Below are 27,290 nucleotides of genomic sequence, written 5' to 3'. Positions count from 1 at the left end.
TGGGGAGGGGTTTAAACCCTGACCTTGGTCTGCCGGGACTCCAGCTGGAGTGTGCCTGGAGAGAGAAAGGGGAAGAAGCCCTTGCCTGGCTTTGGTGGAGGGGAGGGGGGAGGAAGAAGCATAGCCAGAACCTGGCCCCTGGCCAGATGCCAGCCCAGCATGGCCCCCTAAGGCGAAATAGGAAGGGAGTGGGCTTATTCCTCCCCTCTCCCCCCGAGGGAGCCCATCCACTGTCTGCATGGCCAGAACAGAGCAGCCCCTGTCAGGGTCCCCCCGCCTCACCACTGCAGCATTAGGGACATGGCCAGCTGGCATGGCCCTCTGAGGTAAAGTGGGCAGGGAGGGGGTTTATTCCTCCCTCCCTCCCCTCTCTATAAACCGGTTTGACCTCAATTAGTTAAGTTTGATACTATATTCAACCAGGTTCATCTTAAACCAGTTTCAGCCATTTTGAAACTAGTTTATGTGCACTGAAATTCTGTTCTGTTACAGGTTTAAACTAGTTTCTGATCACTTAAACCGGTTTGTGTGTAACTTCTGTCCCTAGCCCTAGAATCAGGATAATGTCACCTTGAAAGGGACTTTACATGACACCCACAGGTTTTGTGCAAACAAATATTTGTTGTGCAAATCTTTTTTTATTATTATTAAAGTACTCATTTTGAACATGCAGTTTACTTTAGTTCACTTTTTGAGGCCTGCCTGAAAATGTGTACTAAAACATTTTGAAATGTGAAATATATTAAACCAATACCATCTTTCAGTGAGATTGTACATTAATTAAAAACTGATACTGGATGAACCCTGTATGTATTTGTGGTAAGTACAACACCATTTATCACCCGAGACCAATATTAGCTTTATGATTTCATCACCAGAGATCTAACCTCTTGCCCACTGATACCCTGAACCCACATTGTTCTGTCTTCATCCTAGACAAATCACAATTCTGACTCAGTCTATCCCACTCCATTCTACTTCTCTAAGCCCTACCCCTGCATGTTTGACACTATTCACTCCATCCTTTCTTCTAAGTCTTCTTGATACCTCAAGGGTCTAGGGTTAGTCATCATCAGAAGCAATTTCTTTCTGCCCTTCACCTACCCTGCAGAATTAAAAAGATTTAGAAGTGAAATAACTTACAAACTACTGCTTGCCTGGTTTAGAGGACAAATATTAATGCAAATAATATCAAAAACAGCACCATGGTGTTATGCTGCATATAAGTGTGTATTCAAATGAGTAAAAATTCAAATTTTAGTCAGAAGAAGACAGAATTAAAATGCAGAACATCTGAGAGAGATGAAGAAGATACAGACTTATTTTAGTCACTAATGAAGACACAGATGAAGAAGATACAGAATGTTAATGTTGATTATCTAAATATAAAAAACATATAGTAACCAACCACCTTTTATTAGAAACCTATTTTCTATTTGGATTAATTGAGCTAATAAATTAAAATAATTGATCTGTTATTTTTACAAACAAGAAATTATCTGGACCAAGAAAGAAATTAGCCAGCTTATATTCCTTCCCTGCTAGGACCTGGTGTAAATAGTATGCAAGTAACTCTCTTTTTTTTATTCTTCTGTTACTTCCTGTGATAATGGGCCATATTATTTACTTCACCAGAGGTGGTCTACTGAATTTCATAAACATTCCAGACTCATGCCAGAAGGTGCATGAAGCCAGAGACTCAGCTTGTTTTCTAATGTAAGAAGACTGAATGTAAAACTTGGAAAGTTAAAACGCACAAGCTTGGTCTTAACCTCTGTCAAGGATTTCTTGTCTAAAAGTTAAGACTATAAAACCATTTCAAACATGAATTTTGGATCTACTAAAGACAGTAACTCAAAATGCTATTTTTTCAACTTTAGAAAAAAAACATGAAAATTGAACATTCAAAGCAGAAAAAACCCCAAACAAATCTGTGAAGGAGTCTCAGGGAGTTCTGACAATGACCCTTGGTTTATGGAATTTGTTTTAACTCTGTACAGTAGAGGCATAATGATACGTTTCCCTCCAGAGGTGTAGATAAGATTAATCAATACAGAGCTAAAAAGGTTTTTTCTCTCGGCTAAAATACATATGCAAAGATGAATAACCTCTTGCAAGAAAGAAGGGACCCCTTTTGTGGACACCTGTCTCAGAGAGTGGAAGAGAGATACACAGCATCTTGAAGGCAGACAGAGAGAGAGTAGGAGACTGGAATATGGAAGACATAAAAATTACCATGGTGTATTACATGGCAGGATATATAGTTTTTAGCTACAAATGAAAGGTAGTTCTGATGCGGGTCAATCATGACTGACTAACCTCATCTCCTTCTACGACCAGGTCACTTAAACCTAAATAAGGGAGATGAGGTTGACATAATTTACTTGGACTTTAAGAAGGCTTTTGACTTGGGGTCCCATGAGGCTCTCAAGGTAAAACTAGGGAACTATGGGCTCAACAATTCAATGGTCAGATGGGCGGAAAACTGGCTGCAGGGTTGGACCCAGAGAGGACTAACGGATGGATCTGTGTCGACCTGGCAGAAGGTAGCCAATGGGGTCCCCTAGGGTTCAGTACTTGGACCAGTGTTTTTCAACATCTTCACCAATGATCTGGATGTGTGGGTGAAAAGCACACCAGCAAAGTTTGGCAATGATAGTAAGATGTCGAGGAGTGTGGCCATGCATCAGGGTAGGCTGACAATCCAGGCAGACCTAGACAGATTAGTCAGATGGGCAGACCAGAACCAGGTGCTGTTCAACACTAAGAAGTGTAAAGTGCTCCGTCTGAGAAGGAAAAATCCTCAACCAACACAGGCTCAGTAGTACAACACTAGCTAGCACCATGTCTAAAAGGACCTGGGGGTCATAATTTGCCATAAAATGCATATAAGCCGCCAGTGCGATGCCACAGTTAGCAGAGCAAAAAATATGCTGGCATGCATCAGCCGATGCATCTCAAGCAAAACTAAGGAAGTTATTCTCCTCCTCTACTCAGCATCGGTGAGGCCGCAGCTGGAGCACTCCGTCCATTTCTGGGCACTGCACTTCAAGAAAAATGTGGAGAAGCGCAAGAGAATCCAGAGATGATTGTATGATTAGAGGCCTGAAGAGCAAGCCATACGAGGAAAGGCTAACAGATATGGGACTGTTCAGCCTACAAGAGAAGACTTTGCGGGGTTTGGTGGCAGTTTACAAATATATCAGGGTGAGCATCAGGGTCTAGGTGAACAACTGTTCAACAAAGTGCCCCAGGGGAAAACCAGGAGCAGCGGTCATAAACTTCTAGCAGGTTTCAGACTAGATATAAGGAAAAACTTCTTCACGGTTCGTGTGACCAGACACTGGAATAGACTCCCAGCAGGGGCGGTCTTCAAAAGGAGACTGAACGCACACCTTGCTGGGGTTATTTGACCCCAGCAGTCTTGCCTGCCCAGAGCAGGGGGGCTGCAACTCGATGATCTCACGAGGTCCTTTCCAGTCCTAAACTTCTGTGAATCTGTGATCATGTGTCTCAGTTGTATGGGGATCATAGGGACAGCCTTTAGGGAGAAAAAGTCCAGATATGTGAGGACAGCATCACTGTGAGTAGATCAATACTAAGTATAAAGACAATGGGCATGTCTACATGAGCAATTAAGATGCATGAATTAACTTTGGGGCTTATTGCTCCAAGTTTATTGCTCCCAGGCATGCCATTTGAACATGCACCAGGGAGCAATATGCTCCAGAGTGCTGACTGGGGCACTAGGGTGTTTCACTGTGGGGCTAATTGGCAGGCAGCCCTCCCTTCCTCCTCCCCCCAAAGCCCCAGTCAGCCAGGGCAGCATCTACACGTCCGCTGCTACAAAAGTTTTTACTCTGCAGCAGGATAGTACTTGTATTTACACTGTATTAAAGGACAGTGCTTTAAAGTATTTACAAGTACTATCCTGCTAGGGAGTAAATTAGTATACTCCAGCCTAATAGGGGCCCATGTGTAGATGTGTGATGCTTACTGCACAGCCAATTAGTTAACAGTGTGGTAAGCATCTCATGTAGATGCACACTGACTGTATATTTGAAGAAATGAAGGAAACATCTGAAGTGTAAACTGCATCAGCCACAGGACCTGAATTCCTGGATTCCTGGGTCCTGGAATCAGGAAGGAAGGTCTGCTTATAAAATGTACTCGAACGCTAAACACAATTGTATACACCTCCAAAGACGCATTTTAATTTTAATTTTGAAAAAGCAACTCTTTAAAGATGAAAGTCCTAAGTGTTTGTTTTCGCTGTAAAGGGCCAAGCTGAATCTCTATCTAAACAGGAAGCTGAGGTTGATCTGTGACCAACAGCAAAATGGAGTATGCACCCCTTTTCTGAATTAACACTTTAAGGTTAATAAAGTACAGTACTAGGAAATGTGATGGTACTTTTATTTTGAATGCTGTTGAAGGTTTTCTAAAAATATTCAGACACAGGAAATACCTATGAATGTATCCGAGAGATCTCAATGCTTCCTGTTAATACAAGTGACTATAAGTTTCCAGTGAAGTTGTTATAACAATCACAGCATTAATTTTCCAAAAACTGCAGTTGTCAGCCATGATAATTTTTTTTGCTAATTATGGCTAAGTGATTATTGCTGGTGAATGGCCCAATCCAATAGCATAAAAATGGGTGGACAAGAGGGCATAAGCCCCAGGCACAGCCTAAGTATGTGTGTGAGGTGTAGGGTGGGTGCCTAACCTCTCTTCCCCCAACCCTGCATCCTGCTGTGGATACTCTATCAGCGAGGAGGGCACAGCAGCAGCACTGACACGCTGTGCCCTGGGCAGGAATGTCACAGAGTGCAGAAGCAGGGGTCACAGATTCACTGCTTTGCAGGAAGATGTCACCTCCTTTTATTGCCATTGATATTAGGTGCTTAAAAGGTTGCTCAACATATGTCACCACCTTTTTTGACGCTGACATCTCACCCTGCAGAAGCCAACCTGGCCATTGCTCTTGCACCACCACTGTCCAGGGTACAGAACTAGCCAGTTACACCTCTAGCCTGGTCTTGCACTCACTGGGCACATCCGTATATGCAGGCATATGTGCTTGCAGCAGCTCAAATAGCAGTGGCACAAATTTATGCCAGAGATTTGCGCCTCAACAGATGTGTCTGAACATGCTCTTTGGTGTGGGGCAAGTTGTGCCACTTGGGGCAAACAGACCCTGTGCAGCTCCTCCAAGATCTGCAGCTAGTATAAAAAGCTGCCCTGGTGAGCAGCTCAGGGCTACTTGCTCTCAGGAGCTTCTGAGGCCCACCCACTTGACATATGGGGACATTAGCTCCCTGTGCCAGCTGGACTGCTGCAGCAGTCCTGACCTAGAGTGGCCCCAGCAACCCCTACTCACTTCAGCAGTCTGGCAGTGGGGGATCCAGCCTGGCTGTGACTTCCTGCCATCTGCGACAGCATCTGCTGCCTTGGACCTGCAGCCCCTGTCTGCACACTTGTCAGGCTTGGATGGGGACTGAATGGCCTCCTAGACTGTGGCATGGGCACTGTAGCAGAGTTGGTGAGGCTGGGTATAGAGGGCATGTAGGGTGTGTGGGTGGGGAAGCTGTGGGGGATGTGGGGTGTGTAGGTGGGTGTGGAAGGGATGTGGACAGTGTGGGGTTTGTGTGGGGATGCCACAAGCCCACCACCCCCACTCCCTTTAGTGCACAGCTTCCAGCACTGGCAGCAGCAGCCAGCTGAGCCCTTGCGGCCATGGCTTACTGCAGGCACAGCCACACGGTGGTGCAGTGCAACCTGACCCAGAGTCTGTACATGGCAAATGGATCCATCCTGGCCCAGCCTAGCCTGCCCCACTAGCCCGTGGCTTTGAACAGAACCAGGATGGCTCCTGCTACCACCCATGGCTCCTGTCCACCCATCGGGCCTGGCCAGGTCCTGCTTCCAAGTGCCCTGTGCACCATCGGGCTGGGCCAGCTCCATGGAGGCAGGGCTCAACCCAGCCCAATGCATAGACCCTGGGTGTGGTGCTGGGAGCCAAGGTGACAGCAAGAGCAACCCAGTTCTGCCCAAAGGCACACGACACCGGGCCAGACCAGGCCAGGCCCGGCCCACACTATGTGGCACAGGTGATGTTGGGTCTAAGGCAGCCAGGGGCCATGCTGCACTGTGGGTGGGTGGGGCTCTGCCAGCAGCGGGCCCTGAGCACTCCACAGCTACTGCTGCAGGGGGGTTGTGCATCATGTGGATGGAGGAGGGAGACCCACCCCTCCCAGCAGTCCCTGCCTCACACAGTCCCCCCACACAAGCAGTCCCCCCTACCTGCACACTGTTCCTCTCACCTGACACCCACAGTCCCCCCACACACAATCCCCCTCACCCCCACCCCCATGTCCCTATTTATTGGGGTCAGTGCCTGGGTCCAGGTCACTGCTGCAGCCTTACCCCAATTGTGTTTGTCCCAGGATGCTGAGGCAGCAAACTGGGGTAGCAGGGGAAGGGGGCAGGCATACAGATACTCTGGCCAGGTGCCAGAGTGTCTCTCTGGAGGACCCAGACTATGGTTACTTCAGGGCATGCTCTAGGAGGGTACCCTTCCCCACTTCTTTTCAGCGGGTTTTTTTGTTTGATACTGGGATTTCCCTATCAAATTTAGAGTCCACTGGGAACTAAAAAAACATTTTTTGTTCCCAGTGTGCCTCTTACAGTGTCTCAAACTGCTTTGAGATACCACAAGAGGCATGTGTGCGCTCATCTGGATGCGCCCACTAATATTAATGGCAAAACTTCAACTGACTTCAGTTTGAATTAGGACTGGGCCCAAGAGAGTACAGAACTATTCTCAGTGAACGAGCTGAAGAATTCAGTTCTCACTTGTAGCGAGGCAAAAATATTTTTGCTCCAATAGTCCAGAAATGATGAGTCATTTTACTTGTTAGGGTCTCAATCACACACATTGACAGATCAAATATATAGCTTCACCATCAACGTTGAGGACAATTGGATGCTTCACTGAAAGTATTCTAGGCTGCTCATTATGGAAGTACTTATTTTTTACAGAAAGGAGGAGCTATCCAGGGCAAATTTCACTCTTTCCCTGTAGAAAACCCAGTTTGGAATATAGAAATGGCTGTACTGTATCAGACATGAGATCCTGTCTCTGATAGTAGTCAACATGAGATGCCCCCTATATTAACTTTCTTCCTGATCTCTAATAGTTGAAGGTTAACTTAAACCCTGATGCAAAAAGCTTATAATTACAGGTTATTTTGGCAGGTACATGTATGATACATATTATCATAGTACCTAAGAGCTCTAGTCATGGACCAGAGTGCTATACAAACACAGAACAAAAGCACAGTTCCCACTATGACAAGTTTACCTTACATCTACATTAGACAATCTAAGCATATAACAACAACAAATGGATGCATGCAGACTGACCAGGACAAGGAAATAACAAGGCAATATTGGTTAGCATGTATGATTTGTAGACTGGTCATCTGGGAGATGGGATAAAGGAGCACCAGTCCAGCTCAAATAAATGCTTAATTATTTATATAAAATGGAACAACATGAACAAGAGATTGAGAGCTTCTCACCCCATAATATCCCACAGCTTGGCAGTTCTGAAATATGTAAATTCAAATCCGCCAAGCAATTCTGGTTAACTTAACGCTGGTCTCCCACATCCTGAGAGTGTGCCCTGAACATTGTGCTGCGAGATGAAACAAGAAAAATAATGATGTACTTGACATACAGTTTTATGAATCTAGTACAGCAAATATTTTTTTCAGCAGAAATCATTTGGTAAATTCTGGTGAAACTGGAAAAGGAGCCAATGGGGGAGTACTTATGAGAGCAGAAGATTAAGAACTCTGTTTTGCTTTTGATCTCAAGCAAAAGATCCATGAAAGTTGTGGACTAAGATTTTAGTTGGGACAGGAGAAGGCAAGTCAGGAGAAGAAGGTCTGCAACCTGCTTGCATAGAAATGATAATTCAAATGGAATTTGTCTGGAGAGTAGATTGGAAATAAGCACACAGAAAGCTAGAAAGGGATAAGGAGGATCTTCTGAAGGACAAAGTGCAGGATCAATTAAAGAGGTAGAAGCAGCAGGAGGCAAGTGTCACGCAACCCAAGGACGAAAAAATTGATTTAAAAAAGTACATGGTCAAGTTTGTCCAAGGAAGCTGATTCAAGAGGGTGAAGATGGAGGCCCAATTCTGAAATATGGTTAAGAAGATTTTGTTAGATACTTTGGAACAAATGGTTTAGGTGAAGGGTGACTGGTAGGAGTCAAATTGGAGAGGGGGTTCTAGACAAAGACTTTAATCAGCGTATTCAATGAGGTCAGAGGTGAAATGAAAAACACAGTGGAGAGTTAGAGAAGCCAGTAGAATCAAAAGTGGAATGTTTAAGATTGGAGAGACATGAGGAAGTATGAGGTAAATGAAGGGACTGCAAGGCAGATAGAAAATTGGCTAGATCTTTGGACTCAAAGGGAATCAATGGCTCAATTTCTAGTTGAAAGTCAAGATCAAGTGGAGTGGCCCAGTGGGCAGTCCTGGGGCCAGTTTTGTTCAATATCTTCATCAATGACCTGGAAGATGGCCTAGAGTGCACCTGCAGCAAATCTGCAGATGAAACCAAGCTGGGGGAAAGTAGTAGATATACTGGAGGGTAGGACTAGGATTCAGAGTGACCTAGATATATTAGAAAACTGGACCAAAAGAAATCTCAGGGGGTTCAATAATGACAAGTGCAAAGACAAGAACAATCCCATGCACCGGTACAGGTTGGGGGCTGACTGGCTAAGTAGCAGCTCTGTAGAAAAGGACCTGGAGGCTGTAGTGGACAATAAGCTGAATATAAGTCAACAGTTTGCCCCTGCTACAAAGAAGGCTAACAGCATACTGGGCTGCATTATTAGGAACACTGGCAGCAGATCAAGGGAAATGATTCTTCCCCTCTATTTGGTACTAGTGAGCCCACATCTGCGGTACTGTGTCCAGTTTTGCACCCCACCTCCCGCCCACGTTCAAAAGGATGTAAACAAATTGGAGAGAGTCCAGTGGAAGAGACTGGACTCTTTAGAGGGCTGGGACAATCACTTCTAAGGAAAGGCTGAGGGAACTGGGCTTATTTAGGCTAGAGAAGAGACTGAGAGGGGATAGCAGCCTTCAACTACCTGAAGTGTGGTTCCATAAAAGGTGGAGCTAGATTGTTCCCACTGGTGGCAGAAAACAGAACAAGAAGCAATGGTCTCAAGTTGCAGTAATGGAAGTTTAAGTCAGATATTAGGAAAAACTCTTGCTAGGAGGGTAGTAAAGCACTAGAATAGGCTACCCAAAGAGGTTGTGGAATCTCCATCCTTGGACATTTTTAAGACAAACTACGGTATTGTTGGGGATGGTCTTCCTTTGAGCAGGGCATTGGATTAGATGACCTCCTGAGGTCCCTTCCAACCTTAATTTTCTAAGATTCTATGGTTTCAGAGGAAATTTCAGTGTTCCTTTCATATAAGTTAGCATTTACATTATCCAAAAAAACCCTGGTTTATGGATAATGAACTCACTACTTACATTTTAATCCTTCCAGAATGAAAAGGCTGACCATGGTTCTAGTCCATACAGTTTAAGTAATCCTTTGTAAAAATATTAGATTCATAGTCCCCTTATTTCCTTATAAATTCATAGCACAAATAATCTATCATATTAATGCTGTTCTCCTTCCCTAGTTACATATTGCAAAGTTTACAAGTCTATCATTTTCTACTTGATTTACTGAGACACCCAAATCAAGTACTTAACACATTACTACATCTGGGTTTGTCAGAGAAGCACGTGTTAATTTGGACAGATTCTATTCAATCCACTGGGTGTCTAAATGAACCCAGGCCTGTAATGAGACTCTATTCCCTGACGATACACTAATGCATCTACTATTCAAATCCAAGAATATCTATTAATGTATCTACTTTTGTAACATGCCACCATCTTACCCTGAAGACTGAGTCAGGAAAAAGAGGGGAGGAGGAAAACCCCATCACCTTTTGCATTAACTGTTTTTCAGGGACTGAAACAAGGTGGAACAGAATTGCACTTAGGTGATGTAAGGTGACTTTACAAAACTACAAATATGGTGTTTCAACACTGTATTTAAATAAAGCCACTTAAGTGCTGAATAGCTGTAAAAGTATCTGGCTCAGGTGACTCATTGTGTTTCAAAACTCTCCTCCCCACTGCTTTTCCTTGTTTAAGAAATCTCATAACAAAACATAATTATGAATCATGGTACAAAATTTGCTGTGCTGGCAACACAGGAATGAAACATATTATGTAAGGTGACTGTAGAAAACTACAAATATGGAATTTCAAAACTACATTTAAATAGTCTTTTACTGGCTTTTGAAAATCCTATGCTGTATGAAATTACCAGTAACATTCAAGAACCTATTATTTTATACTTAATAACTGGTATTAAATTATGAAAATAAGAGAATTTCAAAAAGACAAGCTTACTTAGAACAAAACAGAAAAAGAACAGTATTTCTTGGTTATCATACTATCTCAATGAACGTAATACAGAAATAGAAAAATATCTCTCCATCCTTCTAGTAGCCTTCTTGTAACATATACAAATGATAAAATCCTAAACCTATAGATAGTCATTTGTTGTGAGAGATACTAAACTACTTAATTGCTTTAAATAGAAATACTTAATTTACTAAAGAAAAACATGTACCAGACATTGACAAATTAATTCAACTTTTATTGCATTGATTATATTTTAAATTGCTCAGCATAAAAAGGTTTCCATAAGTGTTCATATAACAATGTGTTATGCCAATCATAGACTTCTAAATGCTTAAACGCACTGTACTTACAATCATAAATACAACTGTCCATAGTACAAGGAAGAGGACTTCAACCCATTTTAACTAATGCACCCAAAAGAACTACTCTTATTTCAATTCTTAATCTGTAAAAAGTCAAATCTCTGATAAAATTTATATCTTAACTGGCTCTGAGAATTTTAATGAATCTTGAAGTTATTTCATCAGATCAGATTTAAACAGCCAGGAGACCAAACTATTATTCACAAAAAACTGAATGCTCACGGAGACTCAATTTTAAATATAAGCTATTTCTTTTTATCCTAGTTTGAAAGGATGTTCTGATAGACCTTAAGGATGCAATGGGCCCAAACTTTCCCACTCCACAATCATCATCCAAAACCCACAATAAGTAGCATTCAGAGAATAAACTAGGTATAAAATCATAGAAAGTCCACATTTTTTTTCATTAGCCAAGTCAGTTAAAAAAAAGAAAGCTCAGAGTTACTGGTTACTTTGTTCCTGCATCTCTGAATGGAGGGTGTTAATAGGGCTGTGCGAAATGTCGTTATCTGTTTCGTTTTGATGCTGTTTTGACTCGTTTTGAGCTCCAAAGAGCAAAACCAAAATGAAACAGAGGGCTTTGAAACAGCCTTGAAATGAAACGAGGCCGGTTGAAACGTTTCAAAACATTTTGAGTTTTGAAGCAGCAGCCCAACCAGGTGGTGGGAGGCAGGGGAGAACCAGGGCTGCATGCCCACCAGCTCTGCACAACCACATGTGGCTCATCCGGGAGTGCAGCCCTGGCTCTCTCCACCTCCCATTACTGAGTTGCACTCTGTGGGGCTGGCGGAGCCGATCAGAGTGCAGCACTGGCTCTGCCTACCTCCCAAAGCTGGGCTGCACTCCGATCTGCTCCACCAGCACCATGGAGCTCAGTCCAGTGGTGGGAGGCAGGCAAAGCCAGGACTGCGCTCTGCCTGCTGACACTGGGCTGAGTTTCACGGGGTTGCAAGTTGCAGGGAACAGAGCCCAATGGAGGCGGGCAAGGCACTGCCCCTAGGCTGTACCCCACCCATCTGCCCCGGGCTGGGTTCCCAGCAGCTTGAAGCCCAGTGTAGGTGGGCGGGGCACAGCTTGGGGGCTGCACTGCATCTGCCTGCACCGGGCTGGGTTCCCAGCTACTTGAAGCCCAGTGCAGTGGCTTGAAGCCCAATTGCTTCAAGTTCCCAGCTGCTTCAAACCTGATCTCAGCACTGGGGAGGGAACCTCAATTGGGCTGCATTCCCCTTTCCCAGCCCGACTGAAACAGCATCAAAACAGTGAAACCGTTTCCATGTAATGGAACGGAACATTGTTTTTGAAGTGAAACAAAACTTAAAACGAAACACTGTTCCGTCAAAACGTCGAAACAGATGTCGAAGTGGAACACTGCTGTTCCGCACAGCCCTAGGTGCTAGCTGTACTGGGGTCCTGATTAAATCATCAAGATTTTAATTATTTTTATATTTCTATTGAGGAAAAAAACCAAACACTGCTCATGCAGAATAAAAAGCTATAATAAGGACAGTGGACACCTATGCCTTGTCTACACACAAAAGGTGAACTGATTTAACTAAAATTATTTTTAAATTACACTATTGAACCAAATGCATAAATAGACACACTTATATACCATATTTGCCCAAATCCAAGATAACTTCAAATTTAGGCTCGTCGGGGGGAGGGGAAGATGAAGGCGGGGGAAGCTGTGGACCACCAAACCATGTGGCACCCACAAGGACAGCCCAACCTGAAGAAGGAGAACATTGGGAACCTGCAAGCCATGGGGTGGCCAGCAGTACAGCACAGGTAAGCAATAAGCAGGTAAGAAATAAGGGGCCCCTTGGGATTCGGAGCTGGGGGACAGCAAAGGCAGCAGTCACAGGGCTCAAGTCCCTATATACTAATGCTAGGAGCATGGGGAACAAGCAGGATGAACTAGCGCTCCTGCTTGCAGAAAATATCTATGACTTAGTAGGGCTAACAGAAACCTGGTGGGATTCGTCCCACGTCTGGGCGGTACATATTGAGGGTTATAGGCTGTACAGAAAGGACAGGGTGGGGAAGAAAGGGGGAAGGGTTGCGCTCTATGTCAATGAGCAATATACATCGACCCTCATCAAGACGGAATTGAAGGATGAGGAAGTAGAAGGATTGTGGGTTAGGTTATATGGGGGCCAAGGAGAAAGGGATTTGGTGGTAGGAGTCTGCTACAGACCCCCACACCAAGGGGAAGAACTAGATTCAGGGCTCCTGAGGCAGCTCTCGGAGACAATAAAAGCTAAGGAGGCAGTAGTCATGGAGGACCTAAACTACCCAGACATCTGCTGGGAGACTCAGACAGCAAAGTCCCACTGTTCACGCAGGTTTCTATCCTGTGTACAGGACCTCCACCTGACACAGGAGGTACACGGTCCCACTAGGGAAAATGCCTTACTGGATCTGGTATTGGCAACAGGGGATGATATGGTAGGGGACCTACACTTTGGTGGCCATCTGGGGGGCAGTGATCACCTAGTAATAGAATTCTTCATAAGACGTCGAGTGGGTAAGGTAAGTAGTAGAGTGAAAGTGCTAGACTTTAGGAAAGCTGATTTCAATGAACTCAGGTGATTAGTCAAGGACGCACTGCAGAGTAGGAGTTTTGAAGAGATGGGAGCCCAAGAAGGGTGGCTGTGCCTTAAGGAAATGATCCTTCGGGCACAAAGCAAGACGATCCCCAAGCGAGGCAAAAGAGGGAAAGGGGCCAGGAGGCTTCCTTGGCTGACCAGAGAAATCCAGGGCAGCCTACGGGCCAAAAGGGAGGCACATAAAAAGTGGAAACAGGGAGAGATCACCAAAGAGGAGTATACCTCCTCTGCTCGTGCTTGTAGGGAGGCAGTTAGATGGGCCAAAGCTACCATGGAGCTGAGGATGGCATCCCAAGTAAAGGATAACAAGAAATTGTTTTTTAGATATATAGGGAGTAAAAGGAAGGCCCAGGGAGGAATAGGACCCCTACTAAATGGGCAGAAGCAACTAGTGACGGACAGGGGGGACAAGGCTGAACTCCTCAAAGAGTTCTTTGCCTCAGTGTTCCTAAGAGAGGGGCAAGACAAGTCGCTCACTGGGATTGTAGAGAGGCAGCAGCAAGGCGCCAGACTTCCATGTGTAGACCCTGAGATGGTGCAGAGTCACTTGGAAGAACTGGATGCCTTTAAGTCGGAAGGCCTGGATGAGCTCCATCCGAGGGTGCTGAACGCACTGGCCGACGTCATTGCACAGCCACTGGCGGGAATATTTGAATGCTTGTGGCGCACGGGACAAATCCGACCGCAGTTGGAGTACTGCATGCAATTCTGGGCACCACACTTCAAGAGGGATGCGGATAACCTGGAGAGGGTCCAGAGAAGGGCCACTCATATGGTTAAGGGCTTGCAGGCCAAGCCCTAAGGGGAGAGACTAGAGAACCTGGACCTTTTCAGCCTCCGCAAGAGAAGGTTGAGAGGCGACCTTGTGGCTGCCTATAAGTTCATCACGGGGGCACAGAAGGGAATTGGTGAGGTTTTATTCACCAAGGCACCCCCTGGGGGTTACAAGAAATAATGGCCACAAGCTAGCAGAGAGCAGATTTAGATTGGACATTAGGAAGAACTTCTTCACAGTTAGAGTGGCCAAGGTCTGGAACAGGCTCCCAAGGGAGGTGGTGCTCTCCCCTACCCTGGGGGTCTTCAAGAGGAGGTTAGATATGCATCTAGCTGGGGTCATCTAGACCCAGCACTCTTTCCAGCTTATGCAGGGGGTCGGACTCGATGATCTATTGAGGTCCCTTCCGACCCTAACATATATGAATCATCTATGAATCTATGAATTAAGACAACCTCCACAAAAATAAGATTCTACATATGGAAAACTTATAAATGTGTTATAATATTCTACATAGAGAATCTAACTATTGGATCGTCATCTTAAATTCATCCCCACCACTGCTGCATTGATGCAAGTAACAGGGGGGCAGGTGGTAGGGGCGCATGGGAATCAAGTGGGCTGACCCCTGCCCCTTTCCACTTGTCAACCCACCACATGCCCCTCCCCCAATGGGCACCACCTGGAGTCTGCCCCCTAACACCTGCCCCCTGCTACTTGCCCCCACTCCCGCCTGATCCCCCATGCATGCATTATCTGGCATCTGTCCCCCTCAGCACTTGCCCCGACTCTTGCCTGCACCCCTGAACAACTGCTCCTCCACCACTTGTCTTTCTTCTTGCCTGCCCCCTCTTTGTGTCTCCTGTTTCCCCCCACCCTCCACTCCACAACTCTGCAGCTCCATGACTCCCCCCAGCTCCTGCTCTGACCCCACTCTGGACCAGGTCATAGAGTACATGGTCACTCTAGGCCCTGCATGGCCACACAGCAGTGGCAATGGTTGTGGTAGTTCTAGTGGCAGTTTTGGTACTCACCAAAGGCAAAACTGCCACTGTCACAACCACTGCTGCTGAGCTGGAGCCAGAGCTAGAGCTACAGTCTGCTGCCACTCCCTGTCCTCCCTAGTCCCCTGGCTTATGCTCAAATCCAAGATGAGGGTCTGTTTTCCCCTATGTTAAACCTGTTCCTAAACAACTATAGTTGAATTTGTTATCATCAGGGCTTTATTGAATTTAAAATATCCACATGGTTCTTTGCATTTGTTTAACTGATACTAAATCATACTGTTAGTGATACAACTTTGGAAGAAATTAACCTGCCAGCAATACCCAGAAATTAACTGTGTTTGGGTGGGAAGGAGTATAAAGACTGTCCCTTTTGCTCAAGCATTTCGGAGTTACTCTTAGGAAACGATGAAAGGAAAAGGAAATAATCCACCTACCATTCAAAATGAAAGGAAGTCCTCACATTGACTACATCAGCTAAAGAATCTGCTTTAGAATGGATAACGTAAGCAAATAACCGATCACTCAAAGGCCAGCAGCTTCTTAATAATTTTGTTTGAATAAACAAGTCAGGTGTTTTTCTACCATGAATATACCATATTTCTATAAATAGGTGGCAGGGGAGGGGGTCCTCCACCAGCATTCCAACCCTTCTTTGGCAATATTAGAAAATGCTAAAAATCCCTTAAAAAGTATGTTCTTATTGCTTTGACAGATACCGTATGTAGATGGCACAGTAATCTCAACCTAATTTTGACATTATCCTAAGAAAGAAAATAGTGCTCCTCTTCAGAGGTATTTTTTTACTTCTACAAAGGCACATTGAAACTGGCTCTGAAAAAGCCAGAAAAAGCATGAAAAGGTACTTAGATTTCAAACACGGCACAGACAATCTTTTTATTTTGTTGAAAGAATCCCTAGTACAATGGAGTCCTGACCCCAGGTACTACTGCAATGCAAACAAAAAATCAGTAAAGTTTTGCTATCTTCCATGCCTCTAAAATCAGAGAGAAGTACTATTTAATATGTGTTGCCAGATATTTCCAAAACTAGTAGAAAAGGTATACAAAAGAGGTGCAAAAACTGTACAGCCTGTATTCAGTGCATGAGAGAGAACTTGTTACTACTAGTCTAATAACCTCAGATTCATTATCTCATGTTGTATCCCCCTCTGGCTGCTTGGTGGAATTCACAGGTTCAGAAGTTATCTTCTCTGTTTATTCCTTTTACATTTCATCATTAGTCATGAACTCTTTGGCCTTTGATTTTAATGTACCACACACAAACAAAGCAGCACAGAAAGGCAGCAAAATAGATAATGACTTAGAAAAAGTGATCCCAACATCCATTACAGGCAGTCCTCGCACTTACAGCGGGTTACGTTCCTGGAAAAGGAGCTGTAAATCGAAACAATGCAAGTCGAATCTGATTTTCCCATAGAAACAATGTTAAAATAGGGGGTTACATTCCTGACCAAGGGCCTGATGCCCAAGTTTTCATAGAAATGACCATAAACACCATATTTAAATCAACTACTTAATTTTGTTTAATCAACTATTCAACTTTACTATAGACCATGTTGATTCTGACTGTATAAGTAATTACTCACACTGGGATGAAAGGCCAAGAGACAGCAATTGCCAGAGCCCCCCATAATCCTGTGTTGACAGGAGTGGTGAGCAAGCAGAGGAGAGCAAGGTAGGGCAGGATGTCAGTGGGGATGAAGCTAGTGTAAGAACCAGCATAGCCTCAGCACAATGGGGGCATAGCAGGGCAGCTGGGGCCAGGGCAGTGCATGGAGCGATGTTGCCTGGAGCACCCAGCTCCAGCTCCAGCTATTTCTGGGCCCCTCCCCACACGAGGCACTTGCCACTCAACTTACACTGCTGAGCAGAAGGGAGGAAGCCTTTCTCTGTGGAGCTCGGAGCTCTGCCTGGCAGCCCCGCACGTTGGTTTGCTAAAAGACAGAGAACTCCCCTCAACATTGCAAAGGCATTACAGCCATAGAGTACAATGGGCAGCTCAGGTTCTTTAATTTGGAAGTAGAAGAAACTTACACATCAGGACACCAGAGCACTGACTGAATGACATACAGTGCTGGATCCTTACACTTATGTCATGCCCTAAGCGCGACGATCAGCGGTGTAGTAATAACATAGGTGTAAAATGCGGAGCGCTGCAAGTGTGGATTACTGCAAGTCAAGCCGCTCCAAGTTGAGGACTGCCTGTACATAATAGATTGAAATCCCTGGGCTCGAACAGTCACTTCTGGGAGTGTGGGGCCAGGCCAGTGTATGGCTGCATCTTGTCACGTAGGGTTAGGCCAATGGACTAACCCCGTGTGGGATCCAGCCTGTGGACTGATCCCATGCCACTCATATGCCCCTTGGGGCTGGAAAGTTGAGCACCACAGATCTATTCTAAAGGTTTCTATTGGTGTGTACACAAGTGGAGGATCCCATATATATAAGGCCTAAGAACTATGCATGGTCCCCTATGAAAACTGTTTGCAAAAATCAAGCCCTAAAGCTTGAATATGAGCTAAAAGTGATATGGATAACTGTGGGCTTTAAGCAAAGGCTTGAATTTACAAATCTGTTGATTATGTAAGTTTGTAACTACAACTCACAATCCTTTGCTTAATAACTTATCCTTCCTTATTCTACTTATTTTCATTTGCAATATATACCAAAAAAAGTATCTATTAATCTGGAGTATTATTTCTAGTTCTACTAATATTCTCACACAGATAAAGGATAGAATTTCCGGTCGAGTGGAAAAAATAACTTCTTATGCATGCCCATTTCTTCGTGTTATCCATTTTCTTTAACAAAGGAAAAAGCCTTATATTGCTGATCTTATTTAGATAATTACCTGGCTTTTAACTTTTCCAGTGGGTCTAACTAAGATAGTTTGAAGCTGATGGACATTTGTTTGTGTAGAATTTAAGTAAAGATGAGTTAATACCTCAGAATTTGGCCTCATGTTAATGATACTTTGTCAATTCAACTCCGAGGATTAACATAAAAATCTGCAACCACTTTATGTTTGGGAAACAACATAAGGATCATAAATGTCAAACTGAAAATTGCACTTGCTTCCATCCATTCTTGCACACTGTATTTATTTTCTAATTGACTATGTAACAAATAAACACTCACCACAGACAGCTGACTCCACGTTGATCTCAGAGGTTTATACTGAACAACAATCTTTTCATCTGTTTTCTGTTCTTTAGGCTCAGAATCTTCATCTGAATCTATGTCCAAAGCTTTTTCTTTGTAGTTCTGATACAGTACAGCATTTTCTAGGAAAAAAAAAAGAATCCTTAATTACCAGAAAGTTTTGCCATTTTCTTTCAACGGAGTTATAAAGTAACATTCAAACAATAGAATAAAGCAAATAATACACGTTGCTCACACATTATGTGAGCAAAGACAAAGATAGCATCTCATTTAGGGTGGACAATGGCACAGTACAGTAACAATGGATTACTGTGCCACTATTAAAAAGATGCCTGCTGACTGAATTAAAGAACAGATGCATCCTTTGTTAAGGAAAACCAGAAAACAATTTTATTTCCTCTCTAATTTGCTGTATAACATTTCATAACTAGTTCAATTTCTTTTTAAAAGGTATCAGTAAAGTAGGTGTTTAATCCAGAAGTCCAATTATTTGATGATTAAATTCAGCAAAATAGGGGGTTACAAACCTACAACGCATTGGAATTCACATGAAGATTATCTTTAGGGTTCATTAAGAGTAGGGGAAGAAAATAAGCCCAAATTTTAATTTCAGAACTTTAAATTAGGACTGGCCAAAAACAGAACTTGTGGGACACACCTCAATACCCGTCCCTTAGCTTTGGTAAGTATAAGCCCTCTATGCCTGTAAGCTATTCAGCATCCTTTTTCTACATACTTTAATTCAGGGATGCCCAGCCCACAAAATCATCCATCCAAACCTCTGAGCTACCAATGGGCCAGGGAATTTAGAAACATGGCTAGTGGTTGGCATGGCCTACTACAGATCCTAGGGGCCTGGGGCCCCAGTGGACATGACCATCAGCAGCAGGAAGCAGGCAAGTGAGGGCTGTACAGCCTTCAATTGGTCTGCAGCCTCCTGGCCCACTACTACTTACCCCACTGTTGCTGCAGTGGCTGTGGCCACTACTAGGGGTCAGATTCAGTCTACTGGGAGCCTCATGGTCTGGATCTGGCCTAGGGCACAAGGTGAGTTTGACACCCCTGCCTTAGTGCTAATAAGATTAATGCACATGAGAAAGAAGCATAAAAATTAAAACTAATCCCCACTCCCCCCGCAAATACCTGTGCCCCATACTTTGTGCAAATACATGGAATAACAAAGAGAAGTCAAAGGCAGGATGCAATCTGACAGGAGAAGAAATACTTGGGTGTCTACACAAGTGCTCTAACACACTCTAATCAGAATGCATCGGAACAGACTTGATTAATCTTTGTTCTAATTAGAATGCTCTAATATTGCCACAATATCATGTATATAAGCCCCCAAAGGTTTAAAAATGGCCTCTGGGGCACCTTAACTGAAGCTCATTGAGTGAGCTTTAATTAAAGGGTCTTGTGGCCATTTTTAAACAGGCTAGGGCTTAATACACGTGATGCTGAGGCATTTTAACTAAAGCAGCTCTCCAAAAACCTCTCTAATTAAAACACCTCACTCCCCACTTACTGCCAAGTATGTATACAAGAAAAGCTTGTGTAATACTTTAAGATGTACAAGGTATTTTCATAGAATCATAGACTCATAGAAAACTAGGATTGGAAGGGACCTCAGGAGGTCATCTAGTCCAACCCCCTGCTCAAACCAGGACCATCCCAGCCAAGGCTTTGTCTAGCTGAGTCTTACAAACTTCCAAGGATGGAGAGTCCACAATCTCTCTGGATAAACTCTTCCAGTGTTTTACTACCCTCCAAGTGACAAAATTCTTCCTAATATCTAGCCTAAATTTCTCTTGCTGCAACTTGAGACTGTTGCTCCTTGTTCTGTCATCTGTCACCACTGAGAACAGTCTAGCTCCATCCTCTTCCAAACCCCACTTTAGGTAGTTGAAGGCTGCTATTAAATCACCTTCAGTCTTCTCTTCTCTAGACTAAATAAACCCAGTTCCTTCAGCCTCTCCTCAGAAGTCATGTCCACCACCCCCTTACAATTTTCATTGTCCTTCACTGGACTCTCTCCAATTTGTCCAAATCCTTTCTGTAGTGGGGGGCCCAAAACTGAACACAGTACTCCAGATGTGGCCTCATCAGTATTGAATAGAGGGGAAGAATCACTACACTTGACTTACTGGCAACACACCTACCAATGCAGCCCAGTATGCTGTTAGCCTTCTTTGCAACAAGGGCACACTACTGGCTCATCTTCAGCTTATTGTCCACTATAACCCCCAGGTTCTGTTCTGCAGAGCTGTTGACCAGCCAGTCAACCCTAGCCTGTACCGGTGCATGGAATTGTTCTGTCCTAAGTGCAGAACTTAGCACTTGTCCTTGTTGAACCTCATGAGATTTCTTTTGGCCCAGTCCTCCAATTTGTCTAGGTCACTCTGAATCCTAGCCCTACCCTCCAGTATACCTACTACTCCCCACAGCTTAGTGTCATTTGCAAACTTGCTGGGGGTGCACTCTATGCCATCTTCCAGGTCATTGATTAAGATATTGAACAAAAATGGCCCCAGGACCGACCCCTGGGGCACTCTAATTGATACTGGCTGCCAACTAGACCTCGAGCCATTGATTACTGCTATCTGAGCCCGATAAAATTCCACCTCAGTCTTCTCTTCTCCAAATTCCCTAGCTCTTTCAGCCTTTTTTCAAAGGTACTGCTTCCCAAGCCCCTTATTTTTGTTGCTCTTCACTGGATTCTTTCCAATCTGTCCACATCCTTCTTGAAGTGTATGTGTCAGGGGGAGGGAGGAAGGGAAACTGAACACAGTACTCCAGGTGACGCCTCACTAGTGCTGAATAGAGCAGAATAATTACTTATCTTGATTTGCAAGTGACACTTCTGTTGATACAACCCAGTATGCTGTGGCTTTCTTTTGCAACAAGAAAACACTATTGGCTACTATACAGCTTACAGTAACCAAGAGGTCCTTCTCTGCAGTGCTGCACCTTAGCCAATCATTCTCCAGTCTGTATTTGCGTGTGCATTTATTCCATCCCAAGTGCAGGACTTTGCATTTGTCCTTGTTGAATTTCACCTGGTTGATTGCAGACCATTTTTCCAGTCTACCCAGGGAATTCTGGATCCGAGGCTTGTTCTCCAGAGTGTCTGCAACTCTACCTAACTTGGTGTCATGTGCAAATTTGCTAAGTGTGCAATCAATCCCATCATCCAAATCCATAATGAAAATGTTATACGATCACCATTTTATATAACATATATATCATCATGATAATTGGAACTAGTAGGCTTCAAAGAATAAATGCAGTTTTGATACGTTTCCTAAGGAATGAAACTGATTAGCATTATGGAGAGCGTAATGTAAGTGACACTGACAAAGGAGAGCAAGAGAATGGTCAAAAGTGAACTAGAACAAAAAAATCACTTAAGAGCATAGGAAAAGGTGAAGGTAAACAAAGTGATGCTGGAAGAGATGAAGACAAGACATCATTGTGGAGTGCTCCAGAACTGGAAGAACAGTGTTGGAGCTGAACATTGTTGGAGTTGTTATAGAATGGGAAAGACACAAATGGAAGACATTGACAAAGTAATAAAAAAGGAATTAGGACAACCAGATTTTGAATGGAGGGGAGATGAAAAGAGGGACAAACCAAAGAGAGCATGGTCAAACCAACATTATCCCACAGCCCTAAGATTTTGTAGACAGGAAGAGAAAAAAAAAAAACTGGAGATACAGGGAAAACAACAAAATTGTCAAGAGTCAGGGTAAGAGGTGAGAGACAGAGCATGGAAGAGCAGAGACAAAGATAATACCTAGCCTGCAAACTTAAGCGTCAAAAAGCTACAACAGAAGAAAGGATTAAAACCTGGACAGCAAAGACAGTTCTCCTAAGCACTGGTAAAGGTCAGGGAGCAGAGGATAGCAGTAGTTAACACCCCCACCAGAGTAGGACAACTTAGCCCCCAGCCTGCAAGCTGAATCCAGAACTTAATTCTTGCATCCACACAGCTGCAAGGTGGCTATGCTTCTAGAGCAGAGGTTCTCAAACTGTGGTCTGCGGACCACCACTGCTCTATGAGCTCCATTCATTCAGGTGGTCCGCAGAAAGGTTGCAGAACAATTGAGAATATCTACACTTGTAAGGTAAGACTACTGCTATCAAAATATGAGTGATGTGCTTTGATTTGTAGAACAAAAAAAAGTTTATTAAGTGGTCCACCAAGACCCTCAGAAATTTAAGTGATCCGTGAAGAAAAAGTTTGAGAACCACTGTTCTAGAGGCCTGAAACTGGCTTATGGGAATGGACCATTTTTGTAGAAATTCCACAGTGCTTTATACCAGCAGAGGTTTAAACAACATACAATCCAGTTTCTTTTCATATTCAAGTTTAAGGTATTTCCTTACCTGTCTTTCTATATTGGTTAAAGAATTCCATAAGCAGCATTGTCAGTCAGACAAAATATTAGCGAAAGGAATTTTCAACTGATTGGTAACCCAAACCTTGAATTTCCCAAGATGCTTTGACAAAGCATTGAAGAATTCTAAAAATAATTTTCTTGAAGTTAGTTTCTTTTAGGATTTATTCTGTCTATTGAAAGCATGTTTTCTTAGTATTCATTAAAATAGTAAAAAACAACCTCCACAAAAGGCCAGTGCTTACCTTCCCCATCAAAAGTCCCTTGTCCTTTCAGCATTTTCTTCTAATTTTTAATAGAAAAAAGGAAACAGCATGTGAAGATAAGAATACCAAGTTGCTGACAGCATACAGGTACTATAGTACTTTATTTGATATTTAGGCACTGAGTCGTTTATTCCTAATGTATAAACTTAGGAAGTCTCTCATACAACAGTTGTTTCACTTGTAAATTGTTTCACTTTAAAAGTTCCTTTGGATATTTTTCTGTCATGTATCATTTATTTAGATTTGTCCTACATGTGGTATTTTTCCTATAAACTGAATAAAGCTTTAATGGCTTTACAAGAGTGTAATGAACTAACTTATTTCACTCCCTCTTAGCCTTCCTATAAATCTCATGTTTGAGTGACTAGCTTCTTTCTGTTCACCCTACAATAAAACTCTAATCAAATATTCAGCAAGTTAGTGTCTGAGACCACAACAAACCTCCAAAATAGACTTTATCTGAGCATTACATTTCAGACATTTATGTGGTTCAAATACCATTAGTTTAGTTGATCAAAGAGAGAGATGTTGCTAGCAAAAAAAAAAAAAAAAAAAGAGAGAGACACAGAGGGCAATATCACATCATCAGAATTTAAGCAGAACCATCACAACTCTCATCACAAAAAAACTGATGGCATGATATGGCCCACACATTGACCTCCTGCTTCTTTATTTCATTTCTCTGAAAGCTTCCAACCCTCACATTAAATTATCCTGTAGTTGATAATTACAATATTCCAATAGTTACAGCTTGTAAGCCTTGGCTGGAGTACTTTACCACACAATTCCAAGTCACCCTGCAGAAATTTGTAATGTACCAATTTATTAAAACAAGCAATGCTTGAAGCATCAAATGCAAATGAAGCACAAGAAAAAGTCAGTGTGACACATTCAAGCAAAAAAAAGATTAATAAATGTTTCCAATTTGTTAGCAAGTTTTTGTGGCATCATTTAGTATGTGAATACATGATAAAATATAGTAACACTATTACTCAAAAAGGATTAATTCTGAGTATTAAAATAAGCCATCATCCTACTTTTAGGACACATATTAGACCAACACCATAGGTAAAAGTTATTTGTCAGTTAAAAATCTGCCTGGTTTAAATATACTATTACAAGTAATGCCTAAGATTATTGTATCTGAAAAAAAGATTAGAAGGGGAAAAAAATTATTCTTTTTTGCCAGTTCATTTACTTTCTGCGTTAAGCAGCAGTTTGCGAAATCATTTGCACTGACTCCTGTACTCACAGGCATACTGGGTCATGGGAAGCAATTTTAAAAAGAAGTGTGATTGCAAAACAACATCTAAATTGGCAGAGGGGCTCAGGGGCAGACATACAACATGAAACTACTGCTAACACTCTTTTTATTGTAAACATCCTGGGGTCAAATTAAGTGTCCCCTTGAAAGTATTGTTTTGATCAAAGTGGAACTGAACAGATTTTAAATGACCATAGAGATTTTCAGAACAGACAAAAAAGTTGCTGACCATAAACAGTGCACTCAGAAAAACACAGCAAATCATATAATACCATTCAAGTTACTGCTTTAGTTTCACCCACCAGTTTACTCACCTTTATTCTTCCTAAGCTTGAAAACTTCTCCTTATCTTCCACCACTGCTTTGAGTAGAGGCTGGGACATTCTGTTTTTTTTCTTAAAATTTGTAGAACTGTCAAAGTCAACGCCGCTCACTACTGCCCTGCGGTAGGAAGTAGATCTCAACCCTCGTCTCAGCGTTCCTAGACTATCCAAGTCACCTTCCGTTTCTTCATCGCCAGCGGCTACCAAAGGCACGTTAAGGTCCTCCACCATGCTGCGAACCTTCACAACTCTCTTGTCTGGCTCCAGGTTTGGGTTACTGAATTTGTTGGTCACTTTTATTTCCGAGGCCAAACTCTTAGGAATGATCTGCTGCCTGCCCACCTTGAGAGCTGCAGGACTGTTTGTACTCAGAACTACGGAGGGCTGCTCTGAGCCCTGGGTCTCATCAGACGGCAGTCTTTGGAGTGTGGAGCTTTGCTCTGGAGGAGCTGTCTGGGACACCAAGGAAGGCCCCGGGGGTGACTTTCCTGTTCTTTGAGAAACCTGGTCACGTTGGACCGGTACACTCGCTGACCCGTTGTTATTCGGGGAAGGGACATTTCCAGCAGGCGAGGACCCCGGGCTGGGCGGTAAGACAGTCTGGTCCTGCCCTGGGACTAGTGCTGGCTGCCTGGAGCTCCGCGGCGGACGCAGCCCTGGGCTGTCCCGGGCGCTCAGGGCACCGTGAGGCCTGAAACTCAGGGAATGAGTCGAAACCAGCTTCAGCACCTGAGCGGGCGGGCCGGAGGGAGGGCCGGGGGGCTGGGCTCTGGGCTCGGCGGCAGCCCGCGATCCCACCGCCGACTGAAGCACCAGGGGGCTGCGGGGGGCGACGCGGCCGTCCGGGGGGGGCACGGCAAGCTCTTCCACGGGGAAGTCGGTGACGAGGACCCCGCTGGGGCTCTGGTAGGACTGGGGGCGAGGTCTGCTCTTGGCCCGGAGCTGGGGCGCGGGGGCCGAGCGCCGCTTCCACAAGGGCGGCAGGCTGCGGGGCGGGAAGTCCACCTCGCTCTCCCCGTCCATCGCAGCCCGCGCCCTCCGCTGCGGCTGGAGCGGAACAAAAGCAGGAGCGGGGTCAGTGCCCGGCAGGTCGCCTCCCTCCGCCCGCGCCCCCGCCCGGCCGGACTCACCTCGTGCTGGTGCGGGGACACCCCGCGGCCGCGGCCCCTCCCCACCTGCAGCCGCCCGGGACCCGCGCCCGCCCCGCCGGCCGGCCGGCCCGCCCGCGCCCTGGCGCCTCCCCCGCAGCGCGGCCGAGCGGGGAAGCCAGCGGCCGCCTCCCAGCGGGCGCCCGCTGCAGCCCGAGGGCTCCGAGCCGCGCCGCGCCGGGCCGGGCCGGGCCGGGCCGGGCCGAGCCGCCTGCTGCGCTCCCGCCCCTGGGTGCGGGTCGGACGGCAGGCTCCAGTGCCCGGACCCGAGCGCTCCCCACGTCTGTGAGCTGCCCCCTGGGTGCCAGCCCGTGTCTCCTGACCGTCCCCACCTCCTCTGTGCCAAGTGTGGAGCCCATTCCCCACTCTACCTGTGAATGTATCTCCCGTAGCCTAGTGCTATGGCAAAGCTGGGACCCGGGTCCTTTCTGTCAGGTCAGGGCCACTATAACCACGGTTAAGTGTATGGTGAGGTAGCCTCGGGAGCGAGCCGGGAATGGGCTGTGGGACCACTAAAGCTATGGGGCTGCCAGCCGCTGTCCCTGTGGCTGCAAGGAAAAGGTTGCCGCCAAGTTGTTGCTTTGGCCTGGCAGGAACGGAGAACGACTCTTGGATCCACTGCGATTGCCTAAGCTGAGCGCGCGTGTAAATCTGAAGGATCAGGGATCTCCACACTTTCCAAAGGAAATCAGAAAAGTGACAAGTGTTTGTGCTTTGTCGATACAAGGCTTGATACTGATCCCTGACAAACTCGCTTTCACCTAAAGGTCTGTGGTTCATTTAAACCTGAAAAAACAAAGGCTTTGACCATGCTTGCACGTAAATTCTGGCCAGACAGGGGCGGATCCAGGAGCGGTGCAGTTGCAGCTTCTTAGTAAAGCTTCTAACTTCTTTTTAACTTGATCAAAACTTGTGTCATGTTATCTGTGATGAAGCACCATGTAACAGGCAAACCAAGTTATGCTCAAGGAGTCCTTGGGACAACACACCCCACCATTTGCGTCCCTAGATCTACTCATGGGCTCTGGTCAACATAAGCGCATATGTGTTTGCAGAATTGGGGATCCAATGGGAATGAGAAATTCAGCCAAACAGCCACATTTCAAAATGCCCTGACAAGTGCTCCTGGTTGTACTTGTGCAATCTCATGGATGGTTGCAATGGATTATACCTAACTCATGAATGTTTTGTTTCATTTTGAAATTTAGTTTTAATCTACGCAAAACCTGATTAAAAGTAGTATCCAGAAGTTACCATTGATCATGTTTCAGCAACATGAACCAGAGCAGATCAGGGGTCTCAATTTAGTTCGTAATAGATGAGTATGTACATTGCATAACCATCTTCATTGTAACAGACTCTTGCTCACAAGCTTCCTGTGCATTCTGAAAAGCTATGGGTTGCGTGTGCATGGCAAATGAAGTGTCATTTCACT

The 27,290-nt window shown here is 44.6% G+C and overlaps 1 protein-coding gene across 2 annotated transcripts in view; it reads right to left on the bottom strand.

The window, feature by feature from the left end:
• ARHGEF26 (Rho guanine nucleotide exchange factor 26) overlaps positions 1–25,915 on the bottom strand; it is a 151,506-nt gene extending 125,591 nt beyond the window's left edge. Inside the window, exons 1-4 of one of the 2 annotated variants that reach the window (XM_014602768.3) lie at positions 25,838–25,915; positions 24,699–25,754; positions 23,100–23,139; positions 18,434–18,579 (exon numbers count right to left, since the gene is read on the bottom strand). In XM_014602768.3, coding sequence (XP_014458254.2) covers positions 18,434–18,579; positions 23,100–23,139; positions 24,699–25,730 — 1,218 coding nt within the window. In that variant the 5' untranslated portion in view covers positions 25,731–25,754; positions 25,838–25,915. Of the gene's footprint in view, positions 1–18,433; positions 18,580–23,099; positions 23,140–24,698 lie in introns of both variants that reach the window. The other variant, XM_059731049.1, reaches the window with a different exon arrangement.
• Between the last annotated feature and the right edge of the window lie 1,375 nt (positions 25,916–27,290).

Source organism: Alligator mississippiensis, chromosome 7 (assembly GCF_030867095.1).
Source record: "Alligator mississippiensis isolate rAllMis1 chromosome 7, rAllMis1, whole genome shotgun sequence".
Lineage (NCBI taxonomy): Eukaryota > Metazoa > Chordata > Crocodylia > Alligatoridae > Alligator > Alligator mississippiensis.
This window is presented reverse-complemented; position numbering and strand designations above follow the sequence as displayed.